At 37.8% G+C, this 17,650-nt stretch overlaps 1 protein-coding gene across 1 annotated transcript in view; it reads left to right on the forward strand.

The window, feature by feature from the left end:
• Window positions 1-6,638: 6,638 nt before the first annotated feature.
• NUDCD1 (NudC domain containing 1) overlaps window positions 6,639-17,650 on the forward strand; it is a 33,007-nt gene continuing 21,995 nt past the window's right edge. The window contains exons 1-2 of the mRNA XM_010151717.1: window positions 6,639-6,788; window positions 16,483-16,668. Coding sequence (XP_010150019.1) covers window positions 6,681-6,788; window positions 16,483-16,668 — 294 coding nt within the window. The 5' untranslated portion in view covers window positions 6,639-6,680. The remainder of the gene's footprint in view (window positions 6,789-16,482; window positions 16,669-17,650) is intronic.

Consider the following 17,650-nt stretch of genomic DNA (forward strand, 5'->3'; position numbering starts at 1 on the left):
GACTTCTGCTAAAATATTTGAATGATGGTGTTGCTAATGGAGAGAGGGATGTAGTAATTTATTGCCCATTCAGGTAGTTTATGTAATAGCTACCGTAACGTGTGGAGATGCGTATGTGTGCCTGTGTTCTTTTCTTTCTCCACTTTCCACGACACTGAGTCCCTGACTTATTTCAGGCCAACTTACTTGGCTGTCCTACTAAATCTTTAATACCAAGTAATTTACCCTGTTCTCCATGTGTGTGTGTTTATATATTTATATATATTTATATATATTTATCTGCCCAGTGAAGAATGGAAAGCCTTTATGTTGTTTGTTCGGTTTTTAAAATTAGTAACCTGAAATATGAACCAAACCAGGCTCTATATCTGTCTTCTAGGTATTTCGTTTGTCCATGTTTCAGCCTGCTCTGAGGTGATACAGCTGGCACTCTCTCCTTGCTGGTTTTCTTCTGCTCATTTCAAGGCAGTTTCCTCACAGTACGGAGATGTTCTGTACCTGAACTTTGTATTTCCTGGTGTCAGCGGTTTATATATGCGTTAGTCTGAGGGTATCCTTCTATAACTTGGCTTTTATGTTCCACAGGAATAATGGGTTGAGTTGTAGAGACCCATGGATGGTGTGTAGGCCGTGTTTTTTTTAAATTACTGCATGGGAGAAGAAAATAATACTGTGTGAGAAGGCTAAGGACTTCCAGTTCCAGCACATTTGTGAGCACATTAAAAGTCTGGAGAACATGATGAAGAACTTGGTAGTTTGTGGATTATTAAATTAGTATTTGTCACTGAGTGAAGAGTTTGATTTTATTTCCTCAAGGTGCAAGTGAGTAAAATACAGTAGCTGAAAAAAATGTCAAATGTTTAGGTACACTTGTCAGCATGACAAATTTGTGATTTTATTCACAACTATGTGCAAATATGTGGCAGTAGATTCTGGAAAAATAATTTTGAAAGGCTGCTGATTTTTTGTTTGTTTTTTTTTCCAGGAAGTTATTTCAGGAGTGCTTGTCTTAAATGACTTGGGGTTTGGAGTTCTGACTGTGTGGCATCCCAGTTTTCATGGCAGTAAGATGAACATGTGGGGTTTAGAGTACTCTGAATACATGACAATAAACAGAAGTAGGCACTCGTTCTTAGGTAGAATTGAGTCAACTCAGCTATAGTTAAATATTTATGCAGTGTTATTAAAAACTTTTGTATTAAGCATTAGAGTATTAATATTTGTTGATATTTAATCTATGTTTTAATATTTAACAACTTTTATGAATTTTACTGCCGTCTATAAAATAAAACTACAAAAAAAAAGACACATGGAATTGATGCAGGCTTCTATTATTGGAGCAGGTGGATAGGAGCACATGGCACTGTGGGGCTACTTATGGTGGTTGTCAGGCCCCTATGGACTATGAGCTTCATTTTCTGACCATTGTTTAAACTTAGTATTCACTTCTAATTTTACTTTAACTGTCAAACTGTGGTTGCCAGGAGCTTGATGTGGTCAGATGTGCAGCTGAAGCAGAGAGAAATTTAAAACGTGTATTTATTTATGGATTATAGCTGTATTAGAGGGGAATTTCCTAGTGAATTTTCTTAAATATATGGTCACATTGAGGAACAACAGTGAAATCCTGACAATTTATGTTCTTTTTAAAATACTTGGATTTGCATGTTCTTTTATTTCTTCCTTACTTCTACCCATTCTGTCCTAGTTAATCTGAATTTTCACAGTCATTTCTCTCCTCTCATCCTTGTAACATGTTTCAACTAGCAGTGAGTCCCACACTGTTACAAGTTTATTCCCAACTCTTTGTCCTAAATTTTGTCTATTCTTATTTTCCTTCATTTATTTCCATAACTTATTTTCAAATGCTTCCTTTGCATTGAGCTTTGTAATGCCTTTATTTTAGATCACTGAACCTTTGGGAGGGAGGAAGGAACGTTTCGTTTACTGCCACCTCTTCTGCCCTAATCTGATCTCAGCAGAGCCCAAAACAGCGACTGTGGGGCAAATCCTTGTCTCCAGCAAGGGGCATGTCCAAGAGGCACATTTTTAAAGGAATGAGAACCTTGCTCTTGAATTCTACTGGTTGGATGTAACTTGATCCTTTTTTTTTTTTAATTAATCAGAGGCTTACAATTTATTTATATGTGGGTATCCCACGTGCCTTTCTCTCTGTCTTGTCTGTTTGGCAGAACCGTTATATTTGTGATGTAGTGTGTGCTTTCCGATGCGGTAACAGCTGAAAGCATAGTGAACGTTTGTTCAAATGTGGAGTTCCTGTTGCAAGCCAGGAGGATATGCAGAGAATGCATTCCTTTGATGACGTGCATTTGTTTTTTAATCACTTTTATTAACGCTATTTTTCAAAGAAATGATTGCCCCATTTAAGGCCTTTTTAGGCTAGAAGGTCTGTAATTCAGTGAAAAGTCAGTGTCTGTTCACTGTACTTCAGTGAAAAGTCGTTGCCTGTTAATACTGCTACATGAAAAAGAAAAATGCATGCTTTATGGAGCCAAAGGCACAGATATGTTTCAAGCATTTATGGAGACCCCATTTGCATTTTCCTTTTCCATTTGAACAAATAAATATAGAAAGAAGTTGTTAATGTATGGGAAATACTGTGAAACTGTGAGCCATGGCTTTTTCAGGCAGTTACAACTGTAGTTCATAAATCTAGGTTTAGGACTCAGGCATGTGTATCTGTTCTTGTGTTGTACTTTAATTTATTGAGAAAGGAAAAGATGATGTAGAGGTGAGTTCTGATCTGTAACTATTGTTAAAGGAAATGGTTCTTGCAGCTGGCACAGTCACCGTATAAATAAAGGCATTGCTATAGTGATACTTTCACAAATGCCGTGCTAGTCTTTTGATCTTATTCAACTTATTTGTTCTATTTAGTGCATGAATGATCCCACTTATTTTTCATAGCCATGCAAGCAATTTGATCAGGCAAAAATACTTCATTACACGGTATCTGTCAGCCCCGGCTTATTTTCAGGAAACTGTGTGTTCATTAAACAGTAAATTTTTATGTTTAGTCTATTAACATACTGCAGTAGAATAATAAGCCTTGTACTTTTACTCACCAACAGCAATGAGGTGATGCTGCCATTAATGATAAAAACATATTTGTTAATATTAAAAGAAACAGAATTGATGCAGGGTTAGAGGATCTTTAAATGCTGGTGCTGGAAAATAAATGAATGTAGTCTCTTCACTAATACCTAAGTGTATATGAAATACTAAGTTGTCTCCACTAGGTGGCACTGCAAAACAGGGAATGACATAGAAGCATGCAACATTCAATGCGCCAACTTAGTATGTTGAGAGAATTATTTTACATATTTCCTGGCACTCTAAAGTTGATTTGGCGTATTCAGTAAAACGTGTACAAATGTGTGTGGTTTTTTTTTTTTCGAGCGGGGCGGGGAGAGTGGTTCTCACCTTTTTTTTCCCAACTTTTTACTTTTTTTTTTCCCTCTCATTCTACTTTATAGTGTCTGATGGCAGATGTAAGACTTCACTATTCATTTAAAGTATAAGTCCCTTGATAGCGTTCTTTATTCAGATGAGATTTTTTTCAGCAGTGCAGAGTAGTAATTATAAGTTCCAGTTAGGTTAGGGACATCTTACTTCCGTTGATTTTTAAGGGTTGCTTTGTATTTAGTGCTTTTGCTTTTAAGTAAAGGTGGTGTGAGTGCAAATTTTTTCATAATTATCTTTGAAATATTTTGAGACAAATTTCTGCTTTTAAGCATGGAGCTGTAGATAAGTAAAATTTGAGAAAAGTGGCATAATTTTCTTCGTATTAGTCTGAAATACCACACCCTAACTAGGGTTGTTGGGTAATAATACTGAAAGCTGAGATTTTATTTATACATTCTGTATAATTGCACTCTTTTCTGGTGTGACAGAGTATGAATCAATGTTCCTGGGTATTAGTAGTGCAGATTTATTTGTCAGAAACTTTTGAAGGAGACCATGTATCGTTCTGTTGAATAGCTGTCGTTAACTGATGCTTGTTAATTGAACCCAAAAAGTTGAAGCTAGAGAATTAGTCTGACTCTTGAAAAAAACCCAAGCAAACAAACCCACCCCTCTGCCAAACTAAACATCCCCTGACCACAAACCCAACAACAAAAAATCAGCAAAAATCCTGACCAAACAACCAAACAAAAACCCCACAGAACTATGTAACTTTGTGACTGAATAAGGTGATGATCTTATTAAAGTATTTCTTCTTTTTCCTTTATATAAACTTCTCTTTTTTCTAAATTTACTGTATTAAAAGTTTTAATTATTTGCTCTTTTGTCCCTCATTTTTTTTACATTCAAGTCTGTTGGTTTTCTCATTTTACCAAGGACCATCAAGAAAACTTGAACGTGGAAATCTCTAGAAAGGAAGGAATGATTTTCATCTTAGGGTAAAATCTCTTACAAACTCTGAGCACATGGTATGTGTTAGCAGATGGCATTTGTGCACAGATTTCACTTGATCACAGAATGGGTTTCAGTTAATCGAGGGCGGAATAGTTTCTCTAATTATTACTTCTTGGCAGAGAGCTAGATATACAGGATACATTCTGCCAGCAGTTAATAGCCTTATTTGAAGTGTTTCATGACAGTACAGTATACATCTGTTTGATTTCCTGGTTTTAAATCGCCTACAAATTGTATAGTTTCAGTTTTCTTTATGATGAATTAATTACATATTGCAATTACGCAAAGGCATTTGGACCTGCTATTCCTGACCTGTTATTATTCAGGACTTGTCAGGCCTACAGGCCCAAAAACTCAAGGACAGAGAGTTTATTCATCTTCTTCCAGCCTTTATAAAGCTTATCAGCTTACAGTCAGCTAATCAATAGCATATTGTTCCAAGAATTTTCTTGAAAGCTTATACACTTGCTTTAGGAAGTTTGGAGTAGTTTCACTATTAGTATATGTCTTAGAATTCTGACAGTAGCAACATGTCTAGCAGGCAGGGAGAGAGAAGTGGAGAAAGGAAGCTTTACAAAATAAGACAAATTTGGGTTTTGTGTGCTGAAAAAGCTTTACATGCTTCTGCATGTGTATTCTAATTTCAGAAGATCAGTTAATGTAGCTATATAGGGAGTAGATGACATGTACTTGATTTTACTGAAAATAATTATCCTAGATTAGATATGGTTTTGTCTTTAATTGTTTACACAGTATTCACATCATCTCTTGTCGTGTTGGGAAAAATGTCTCTGTGATAAAGCTTGATTGTACAAACAGCTTTACAACGCATTTTGACAACACATCCTTCTAATTTCTTTTACAGTGTAATTTACTGTAAAATATTCTAATTAGTTAAAGTAGAAATTGAAATGGGTAACAGTCTTTCCCATTATTACATGCATTTTCTTTTCACTCCTTTGTTGATATTCTAGATTTTTTTTTTTTTAAGGGCCTTGGCTTGAGGAACAGTAATTTATTAATAGCAGAGGTACGGAAATCCCTCCTGTGTGGTGAATATGAATAATGATTTGAGCAGAGTAGAATTAATGCTGTTGGTTTGCAGAAATCAACAGTGATTAGGAGACTTAATTGCTAATTATACTGTCATTTTACAAGCATTTTGTATTGCATGACTGGATTTTTGTATTAATCAGACAGTATAATTTTGCATAGTTTCCTATAGCCACTTTTATGTTAATAGCCAGTCTTTCTAATGGGGTCAGTTCTGAGCCATCTAGTGACTTATTGATGGTATTGCGATAGCCGTGCAGTGACAACGATTGCACTGCCGAATGACATTGCTTGTGGTAATTGCTGTTCTGACAGTAGAATGAACTACTACTTCTTCAGTAGGTTGTAAGTAGATGCTAAAGAAGAGTGTAAGAAATGTAAGATGAGGATTGCTGGACAGAGTTGTGAATGGTCCCTATTATGGGCGTGGATGGAAGTGAAATCTGGAAATAGTTTTACTGGAAAGGAGGAACTAAAATAGCTTGTGATGAGAAGAATTAGCCTTGAGGTGTTTTCCCCATACTCTAGGTTTGAAGGCATGTCATCATGGAGCAACAGTTTACTTAAAACTTGAAAGGATTTTGCTTGTTGTGTGAAGTTTGAGATAAACTTCCTTCAGGGAAGTTAAGGATCCTGAGATAACCGTACGGGAGAGCCAGCTGGAGTTCCAGTCTGCCTGAGACTATTTGCAGAAGGATGGAGTCTCTGCTAATGTCTTTGCTCGAACTTGAGGATTTTCTGTATTTTGAGATGTTGGGAGTACAGCTGCTCGATCTCTGTCTAGATAGGGAATAGCAAGAAAGAGCTGCAGCTAGTTTAAATAAAAACTTAATTGACAGATTGACAAGTGGGATCTCAACATGTGTTGGGAAGAGACAGCATACGCCACTATAAGTGGTGATAGTTACTACGTGATCACAGTGAATGACTGTAGTGGCCTTCAGTGTGGATGACCTGCTTTCCAAACTTAGGGGGAAATCTTAAATTATGCATAAATAATGTATTTTCCTTCAAATAAACCACACCTGTGGATGAAGGATGGAAGAATTGTTTTTAAATTAATAGTCATAATTATTAATTTGAAGTTCAAACTAGCTAAATGTATGTTAAAATAGTGTGGTTTTTTTTTTCTTTCTCCAGCTGTAGCAGAAGTGAAACTTCGTGATGATCAATATACCCTTGACCACATGCGTGCTTTTGGCATGTATAATTATCTTCACCTTGATTCCTGGTACCAGGATAATGTCTACTATGTTGATCAGCTTGGAAGGGTTATGAATCTGTCAGTGACTCTGGTAAGAATAAACGTTTTTTTAAAATTACAGAATTTGAAAAGGTTGGGGATACATAAGGTAGAAAATTTGGCATGGAGGATTCGAATGCAGAAACTAGGAGAAGCTATTGCCAAGAAAATAGGTAGATAAACAAAAATGCAGTTCAACAGGAAGGATGAAAGGATTTTAAGTGATTCTGACATCTTTTCGTTAATAGTATTGCATTAGTATTGAAATAGTATTGCATCTGCTTCCATTCTAGGTAAGATAGGCACATGGTGACAAACTGAACTGAAGAGTAGACACTGCTTTGCTAGTTGCTGGCTGTTTCTCCCCTGTGTTGCTTGATGTTTGTCGGTTTGCTAAATTGAAAATCCGGTCACTGTAGATAGGAGAGAAAGACTGTGCACACATTAGAATTATAAATTAAAGCCTTTACATACTAAGAGGTTAATCTGGGCATCACTCACTGGAGGCAAAAGGGTGCTGGTGGTCCTGGCCAAACATGTAATAGAGTACAAGAGAGCAAGACCAAGTCTGAAAAACGTGACAATTCTCTGCTTTTGTACTGATGTTCTTAAATAGTAAAACTTTCTATTTCTTTTGAGCCATTTTTCTGCATGGATAGACTAGTTTCCATTACAGAGTCATTCATCATTCTGGAGGGGACAGGATGTGGCTCTATGGACGTGCAGTTGTAGTGCGTGATCATTAAGGAATAAAGACTGTTATTGGCAGGGATTTTACAGCTATCACAGTGTCATCTTAGCTTTCAGTAGGTAATTTGGAGTAAGTTTATATCTCTGACAATTTTGACTTGTATCCCTTTGAGCAATAAATATATACTTACAGTGTTTTACCACAAAGTAGGATTTGTTCTTTTCATGACTTTGATTAACTCAATCCTTTTGATTTATCAAGTACAGCTTCTTAAATGTTCATCTGTGCAGAAGGAAAAAAAGGTCTGTAATTATATTAAGTTGTTAGCTAATTTAAATAGCAACGCTTCATTCATAGCCAGTTATTTGGTTAACATTTTATGTTGAGAAAGGTAATAGAATCACTGAATGGTTTGGGTTGGAAGGGACCTTAAAGATCATCTAGTTCCAACCCTCCTGCCATGGGCAGGGACACCTTGCACTAGACCAGGTTGTTCAAAGCCTCATCCAGCCTGGCCTTGAACACTTCCAGGGGTGGGGCATCCACAACTTCTCTGGGCAACCTCTTCCAGTGCCTCACCACCCTCTCCAGGAAGAACTTCATCCTAATATCCAGTTTAAACCTCCCTATTTTCAATTTAAACCCATTCCCCCTTGTCCTGTCACTACAGGCACTTGTAAAAAGTCCCCTCCCAGCTTCCTTGTAGCCCCTTCAGGTACTGGAAGGCTGCAATAAGGTCTCCCCGGATCCTTCTCTTCTCCAGGCTGAACAAGCCCAACTCTCTCAGCCTGTCCCCATAGCAGAGGTGCTCCAGCCCTCTGAGCATCTTCGTGGCCTCCTCTGGACTTGCTCCAACCGCTCTGTATCCTTCTGATGTTGAGGGCTGCACAGCGGGACACAGTGCTTCAGGTGGGGTCTCATGAGAGCAGAGTAGAGGGGGAGAATCACCTCCCTAATAACATGTAGATACTCCATTCTTATAATAAGATATGCTCTGGCAGTAAATGATTGAGGGCTGCTGTTTGATTTTTACATAAACCAATGTTAGTTTCATATAACAAGTCAGTTGAATTCTGCTATGAGGTTAATATAATTCTCAAAAATATACAATGCATCTTATATTAATCTTCCTTTCTATAACTGTTCCTGTTTTATTAATGTATTGTGGTGTGGCAGCTTCTTCCAGTTCCTGCAATCTGACTTTTGGAGTGATGGTGGTTGATGTAGGATTAATTAGACTGTGCATATGTTAAACAGAAGGGATCTTTAAATGAGTTGGGTGGAGGATTAACCTTTTGTTAATCAAATGATTCACAGTGATTGTTCAGTGCTGAGGGGTATAAAGTTTATGGAGTCCCTTCATACTGTTCTCTCTAGACTCCACAGAACATTTAGATCTGCAGTCCACAGGGTACTGGCCTAAACTTATTTCATAGCTGTAATTGACTACATGTGATTTTCAGAGTTGGAAAGGAAAATATCCATTGTCGTGCTACCGAGGAATTTTGACTTATAACCCTGTGGGACAAAAGATGACACATGGCAATCTGTGATTTTTGAGAGTGTGGTTGTTCTGTGCAAGGTTCTAAGAGTGGAAATTTCTGGGCCAGGGCTAAGGTGAGAGAAATGGTAACTCTGGATTTTACAGAGGGTGGTAGGCTGAGAACTGGAGCTGCGTAGTAGTACTTTTACTTTTCATAGAACATGTAGGCAGTTGGAGCCTTTGGCAGACTCTTGCTGAGAGAGAACAGTCTTTCGGGACTTCTTCCAAATATTTTGAGATCATCTGGATTCCCAGCAGGAACATCTAAAAGAAGTAAGCATGTTAAGGAAAGCCTTCTGTGAACAGTGGCTTGTGAGAATCTAATCTTTTGTGGTTTGTTTTCCTTGTGGTTGGTTAACCTTGGCTGGCTGCCAGGCACCCACCCAGATGCTCTGTCACTCCCCCTCCTCAAGAGAGAAAATAAGAGAAAAGCTCGTGGGTTGAGATAAAAATGGGAAGGTCACTTACAACTTACTGTCAGAGGCAATACAGACTTGACTTGACTGGCAACTTCTATTCTAGTATGGTGGGATTCTAGTATTCTTCCAAGAGTTAGTTATCCCTAAATCACAAATTATCCCTGCAACTTAGATGTTTAAAAAGATGTCACCTGTGAAGGCAAGAAGTGTAGATTAGACCTTACCACTTGCTCAGAATCAAAGTTGCAAAAGAAGAGTGGTCAACATGAGCAGTTTTTTTAAGTTGATGGATGGATGTTCAGGTGTGTTTTTTTATACCAGGTTGAGAAAGTTGTTGCCCAAACTTGGCTGGAAATACTGTATAAAAGCTTTAACATTCTCTATTGCAGCTATTGGACTTGTTCTGCTCAATAAACCAGCATGGATACTTTGTTTTAAAGATGCAATGTGTAGTGTAGTGGCAAGGTTACTGAGTTGTATTTCTTGGGGATGTGGGTTTTTTTTGATCTGACTTCACTTTTTTAATTGCTTGATGTTTGTAATAGTGGAATATAGCTGGAAAGTAATTTCAAGTTTTCTTCTTCACCAGTTAAATACTTGCACTTGATTTCTCATCCTTCAACTTTCCTTGCAAAGATTTCTTTTTTTTTGTATTCAAAAGATGGAATTGAGAAATTGTGCAACTGTAACTCTTCTCACACTTAATTAATATCCTTAATTGTATCTATTACTTTCATCTTCCTGAGTTCCAGTAAGAATTAGCTGTGGAATGCTGGTTCCGTAACTTTCAGTTAACTTAAATTCAGAACAGCTGTTAGTGGCACCAGAAAGAACATGAGAATTCTGTTTGAAACAAGGCAGAATAAATAAGCAGATGAAGTGAGAAACAACAAAAACTTTTAGACTTCTGTATCAGGGTTTTAAATACTGGCTTCGTCTTTATTCAGAATGCTGGATGTGGACATTTTTGCTCAGTTAGAGAGATGTGTCCAGTGCCTAGATATTTTGATTTTTCCTAAAAACAAAGTTTTGTAATTGTTATGGCTACTTTGTGGAAATTGTTATATATCTTGTATTTTTTTCCTTTCTCTTTTGGTATGTTTTTTCTCATTCCCTGTCTTTCCCTTGGTAAGTTCATTCCTATTTTAAATCTCTTGGGGCATTTCACTTGTTTATACAGTATGACAAAGTGTATGTGACGTTGCATAACTTCATAATACAGCTTAAAAAATTAAATTCTTACAGGCATGTGTCATGGTTTAGTCCCCAGCCAGGAACAAAAGACCACACGGCCACTCACTCTTTCTTCCCTGCAGTGGAATGGGGAGGACAAAATACAAGGAAAGGTTTGTGGCCTGAGGCAAGGACAGGAAGGGATCAGTCACCCATTATGGTCACAGGCAAAGCAGACTTGAGTTGGAGAAGAAAAATCCATTCAATTAATTACCAGTCAGATCAGAGGAAGACTATGAAAGGCAAACCCCTTTCTTAACTGAAAAGGTTGTCAGGTGTTGGAACAGGCTGCCCAGGCAGGTGGTTGTGTCACCATCCCTGGGGGTATTTAAGAGACCTGGACAAGGAATTTACGGGCATGGTTTAGTGGTGGTATTAGCAGTGTTAGATTAATGGTTGGACTAGGTGATCTTAAACGTCTTTTCCAACCTAAGAGATTCTATGAAAACAAAACAGTTCTTAAAAACAGACCTTAACTGTGTAAGCTAAGACACACTTAACTTAAATGGAGCCTGACACAGGGGAGTCAGGAGCAGAGGGAATTTTTAAGCTTGTATTTTACATTTTACCTCCTGTACCTGCACACTGGCCTCTTATCCTGAGCAATTACATTATACCCTGTCTCAGTCTGCCTGACTTTGCCTGTGAAGAAACTGTTTGCTCAGAATTTCTATATAAATTTGAAACCTGGACTGCTTAAAAAGGCTTAAGGGTTAGTCTCATAGGCAGGTGAGGCAAACGAGCTGGTGAAAGGAAAGGGGTTGTTGTAATGGTGCAGGTTCCCAGATAAAATCTGGGATAGACAAACAGAATTCAGAACCCTAAAGGAAGCAGGCTACCCTGTCAGGATGTATAAAAGTGGGCAGAGCTAGAATTAAAGGCCTGTGGAAGAGATGAGAGAGACTTGGGAGTGAAAAATAGTTAAACAAGAAAGAATCTTTGTAGAGAAGTGAAGGGAGGTAGACAACTGGGTCTGACAATAAGCTACATCTAGTTTTTTCTTAAGAAAATGTGTTGCTGTTATTTAAACCTAATTACAGTGAGTAAATATGACTTCTGTTAAAATGACTATAATTGTTTTAGCCAGTTCTTACAACTATAAAACATGACTATAGTATCTCAGCATCCCCTCATACTTCTGAAGTAGGGAGTTAACTATTAACCCCTGTTAACCAGCTGGTGAAGAGAGAAACAGTAAGTAAAAAACACATCTTATACAGCAGAGTTTTGAGGGCAATATTTTCTTTGAATTCAAGTCCGTCCATCCTTTTCATTGTCGGACTGAGATTAGAGACTGTTCGAGTAAATGTCTGAAGTTAAGTTAATGAACAGAAGGGTTGTGAATAAGAGCATTTCCTTATGGCCTGTTGAGAGGGAGGCTTTGTAATGTGTAATGAACATGACTCTTCACTTTATTTTTCAGGAAATGTATTGAATACTGATGTTCTTGGTGCTGATAAATCTGGTGTGAGCTTTAGAAGATTAAATGGTTAATAGTTAATACTTCATTTTTTTTTTTTAATTCCATCCAAAAGCGTTTGAAACTTACTGTTAAGATTCACTTGAAGGATGACAAAAGTGTGGTCTTCTGTAACGTTACATAGTAAGGTCCTGTAAATCACTGTTAACAGGGCTGATGATGTTTCTTCTTTCCATGATAAGATGCATGGGAGTTAGATTATTTTTTTCCCCTCTCTAGGCACAGTAGTCATGCAACTTGCTAGTTACAGTGGAATACTATTATTGTAGAAAATACAGTGAAAACCTAAAATTAAGTAAAAGATGAGGAAGGCAAAATTCTTTGTATCTAGCGTTTGTGGGACTTTTGCTTTGCTAGTGTTTTGGGTTTTTTTTTTTTTATTCCTTCATTCTTCACTCCTGAATGCATTATAAATTTGTGGTATGTTCAAGGGGTATAGTGATGCAGCTGAATCTAAAAAGTGACGCTGAATGCTTCCAATAATTAAATATCAAATTTGCATCATTTCCATTGCAGGTTTCATAATAACCCTTGTGCCTTTTTGCCGTACGGAGTAATCTCAATTATGAATTCAAGTAGGCTCAAAAGACAAGCAGGCTATCTGTTTGTCATCTGGGCTTTTTTGCTGTGGCTTATTAAAATGGCACTTACCCAAATCCAATTTATCTTGCTTACCTTCGAACATGTTTTAAATGCACATTTGATTTTAATAACATCTGGAAAATAAGAAGGATTTGAAAAACCCTCAAATACAGGAGCCTCAACAAAGGACACCAGAGCATGCTTTGGATGCTCAGACGTGCTTTTTCTGTATTGCCTATACATGCACGAGTGCAAAGAACTCATTGAAAAAGATGGTCCTTTGTATGTATAGTTTTGACTGCCTTATTTCATAGATCAGAATGAGTGAGTTTCTTTTACTAGAAGTAGATATTTATATAGATGATTTCCCTCCCAAGCTATCCATTTGCTTGACTAAAGGTAGAGGGCCAGGAGATGCTTAAAAAATATAATAATAATCTGTGGCTGAAATTCCAGGGCTTGTTATATGACACTGTTTTAGTCTGGTACTTTTTCATTGCTATCTTTTAGGCTCATTTTCCCCCTTAGGGAGAAAGTGGATTTTGTGTGGTACACAACAGATAAATACTTGTGTGTCACATCACCCCCACCCCCCAGTTTTGAATACAAAAACATGCTTCTGTTTGTGCTTCCTTTTACATACTTGTAAATATCTTCAATACTGTTCCTATAATGTTTTTCTTTCAAATTCTGTTTTTCTATTTTTAAAAATTAATTTCTACCTGAGTATTTTTTCATTTTAGTGACACTAATGATGATTTTTAGTAACAAGGGTAGAATTTCCTTACAGTTAAGCAGAGTCTTCTAAGTTGTGGAGCTTCTCAAATACTTGTAGATCAGCTGAAATGAGCCTAGTAAACTAAAACTGAAAATAGTTTAATTTGCTCCACGACTATTAGTACGTTCTCAACACAGTCTATTTGTTTTTGGACTAAGAAGATAGATTGGGTTTAAAAAGGGAAATGTTGATCTGTAAAGGTAAGTCAGGCACCATTTTTCCAGAGATGATTGTTTATTTGTTCAAATATATGTAGATACACTAGCCTGCAAATGTCTATGTTGTATTTAATTTTATTTTAATTATGATATGTATAAAACTGCCTGAGAGATGAGGGGAAAGGACCATAACTTAATGGGAAAAATTTCTTTAAGATACAGAACAGAGACAACAGGAATTGGTTTTGTTTGTTATAACTGGAAGACTATTCTGGAAACCTCACATCAGATCCTGAAGCCTATGAATCGGTATAAGGTGCAAGGTGGTGAATACTTTTAAAATTACATGGTTAGTGTCCACCGTTTGTTTTAGAATCGTAGAACAGCCCAAGTTGGAGTGGGACCTCAGAGGATAATGGTCCAACCTTCCATGGGAAAAGGACCTTAGATGTGAGTTCTTAATACCCTGTCCATTTGCATGTTGAAAACTTGCAGTGATGGGAACTCTGCCGTGGGGAGGTTGTTCCAGTCATTGATCTCACTGTAAAAAATTATTTTATGTTGAGGTTGAAACCTCTCCTGGTGCAACTTTTACCTGTTGCCCATTGTCTTCTCTTATGTGACTTCGTGTCCAGTGAGCGACTCTGTCCTCTTTGTAGCTGTCCTTTAAGTACTGGTATACTGTGATTACGTCCTCCCCGAATCTTCTGTAGGGAGACAATACGTCACTCCTTCAGCCTTTCCCCATAGGGCAGGTTCTCGAGCCCTTTTGGTCGTCTTCATGGCCTTCCTTTGGACCCTCTCCAGTCTGAACACGCCTTCTTTTGGTTGCGAGGACCAGACTTGGATGCAGCACTCCAGGAGCGGCTTGACAAGGGATGAGTAGAGTGGGAAGATCACATCTCTCTCTCTGCTGGTAATGCTCCTGCAGATGCAGCCCAGGATCCAATTTGCCTTTTTTGCTGCAGCAGCATGCTGCTGACTTAGGTTCAGCTTGTCCACTAGGACCCCAAGGTCCCTCAATGAACGCTGCTCCCCAGGTTCTGGCTGGTACTGGGCTCTTTGGTTATTCCTTCCCAGGTGCAGGACCTTGCACTTGTCTTGGTTTAACTTCACAATGTTCTTGCTAGCCCACTCCTCCAGGCTATCTGGGTCTCTGTACAAGATGGCTCTCCTTGCAGCACGTCTACCTCATCACCTAGTTTAGTGTCATCAGCAAATGTGGTGAGGGTGTGTTCAATCCCATTGTCCAGGTAATTTATGAAGATGGTGAACAGCGTGGGGCCTGATACCAATCCCTGGGGGACCCCACCTGTGACAGACTGCCAGCCCCTTTTATTTAACAACTACTTAGTTGGAAAACCTCAAGGAATTAAGTTCCATTTCAGTTATTTGGAAGATTATAGAGACGTGACCATGATGTTGCTGTATCTCTAGTCTGCATCTTGTTTTTCTGTAAGAATATTTTGTTTGTACTCCTAGTGTGCAGCCTGATCTGCTTAGTAAATACCTGATAAAGCATGTCCTGACTGATTTTTTTAAACTGTGACTCAGGTTCTTTTCAAATCATAAAGATTTGGTTAGTTTGTGGCTTTTTGTTTGTTTTTCCCCTAACAAACCTCTTGGATATTCAGAGATTACTTCAACTCACAAAAGGGAGGTAAATTGTAGTCCTAAGCAGGCAGTGGTGTTGCTGTCATTCTGTAGACCAAATGGTGAGCAGAGAGTTACAAAGCTTTCTTCAGCAAATAAAAGGCTGTATGTAAGAGTGAAGGCACAAGATAAAGAATAATCCCTACAAGATATTCTGGAAAACACTTCTTTGTACTTAATGAGAACGGTTGGAAATCCATTTACAGCAAGAAGGCAGTTTCATCTGTTAGAATTAGCAGGAAATAAAGAGGGCAACAGGAGTTCTGAGAACAGTTACTAAAATATAGGTTAAATTGGTAATGTAACATTCATTATGCGCTATTATTGAATACAGCTGATTTGCATGAAGTTTATACAGCAGAAAATACTGATTTTCTTTTTTGGTAAAATTCAGTGATTTTTTCAAATCCATATATCTTTATTGTTCACTGGAAAACTGTATTGTCTTCACTTTGTTCATTACAGCGTCTCTGTTTATTCATGCTCAAAAACTATGCTTGTGGTTTGGCTTGAAAACAAAAGATAAGACTGTAGTGTGCCACTCATGCAGTATGCTACATAATTTTATCCTGATTTGTAGTATAATCATGATGTGATGGAAGAGTTATTTGCAAATACAATGTGAATTAGTACGGCTTTTCTTCACTAGCAAATCACAACTTCTCTGAGTTACTGAGTAAAATAACCACTCTAGAAAAGCTCAGAAATGATACATCAGCTTGAAAATTCCAGTTGTGTAAGAGAATAGGCTAAAATTATTTTTAATTTAAAGTGAGCTTTTATGAACTAGTTTGAGTACAATTCTGTGGCTTTCATTTCTTTTAAAGTCTTTACATTTCCACTGTGACTAGAATTATTTGAGGTAAGTGATTAGTTACATGGGAATGCTAAGGGAAAAGAAGTGAAAAGCCTTTTTTAATGCAAAATATAATTAGTGCTGTAAAATGGAAGATAAAAACAGAGTGCTGAAATACCTGTTATAGAAAACTCATGTTTTCATGTTTTCAGTAAATAGTAACCAACTCTGATGAAATTCCACCACTTTTCCACATAGGTGGGAATGATGCTTGCTACCCACTTTTTTCCAAATATTCTCAACGGCAGAAAGAAACTGGTGAATTGCTACTCAGATTTGTTATTAATTTTTTTAAATATTTACTGAGATTGATAAATAATTCAGGAAGTTTTTGTGTGTGACTTTATTTATAGGACACGGCTCTACAAAAACCAAGAGAAGTCTTCAGGTTACCAACAGACTTGACAGCTTATGATAATCGCCTTTGTGCCTCAGTACACTTCTCATCTTCCACATGGGTTACCCTTTCTGATGGTACAGGACGACTGTATTTAATTAAGTCAGGCAAGCGTGGAGACAACGCATCTGAAAAGTGGGAGGTTGGTCTTGCAATGTCATTTAAGAATTGTATGTCTACCAAATAATTCTTATTTTTGCATTTCTTATGTGCAATTCTCATATGTAATGTTGTGAAGAATTAGGCTTTAAATCATAACTGTATCACTGAAACAGGATTATGTTCAAGTATAATTGATTTTTATATTAATGACTAAATGATTTCTGTATGCACAATATATTCCAAATTCAAGTGTTTGAAAGGGAGCAGCCTTTTTGACTGAAGAAGAATCTGAGTAGAAGTGTTTCTGAATAGGTGATTAAGTGCTTGTCTAGCTCAGTGTGCTGGGTTCAGCCAGGAACGAGTTAACTCTCTTTACCGTGGCTGCTAGGAAGCTGTTCCTGGATGCAGAGAGCGCCCTGCTAAGTTCTTAGCTGGCGCTGGGCAATGCCTGCACCAGTTTCAAGGTCTTTCTCCACTTCTGATCCTGCAGCTGCGTTCCCAGCTCTCGCGGTCTTGCTACAGGCAGTGCAGGGGACACACAGTTCAGGCCCCTGACCCAAACTTACCAAGGGAGTGTTTCATTCCATAGTACGTCATGCTCAGGGCAGAGGCGAGGAGGGGGCTTGGTGGCCATAACTCCTTTGCTAACTCTTTTAACTCCAACATACTGGATGGACTTTTCTAAACTGTAGACATGGAAGTTAAAAATTTGTGACCCTAGCCCCTCTGAAATGTGAATATTGTAATCCTTCATTTATAAGTTTTTGTTTCTCACTCCCCTTCATAAAACTTTCTAGAGAATGAAAATTGAATCTCTGCAAATATATTAGCCAGATAAGGAGAACTCCTCTCCCCTCAGTACTGGTTGGTGATTAAACACTGGCAGTGATGCACTGGACCTATTTATCTTCTTGTTTGCATGTGTCAAAGTACAAAAGTTTTCAGGGTTTTGGGGTGTCTAGAGAAGTAGCGAGGGCCTTGGAGAAATGCCTAAGTTATCATCTGGAGTGAGAGACTCTCTT

This window comes from Eurypyga helias, unplaced genomic scaffold (genome assembly GCF_000690775.1).
Source record: "Eurypyga helias isolate BGI_N326 unplaced genomic scaffold, ASM69077v1 scaffold4125, whole genome shotgun sequence".
In the NCBI taxonomy this organism is placed as follows: domain Eukaryota; kingdom Metazoa; phylum Chordata; class Aves; order Eurypygiformes; family Eurypygidae; genus Eurypyga; species Eurypyga helias.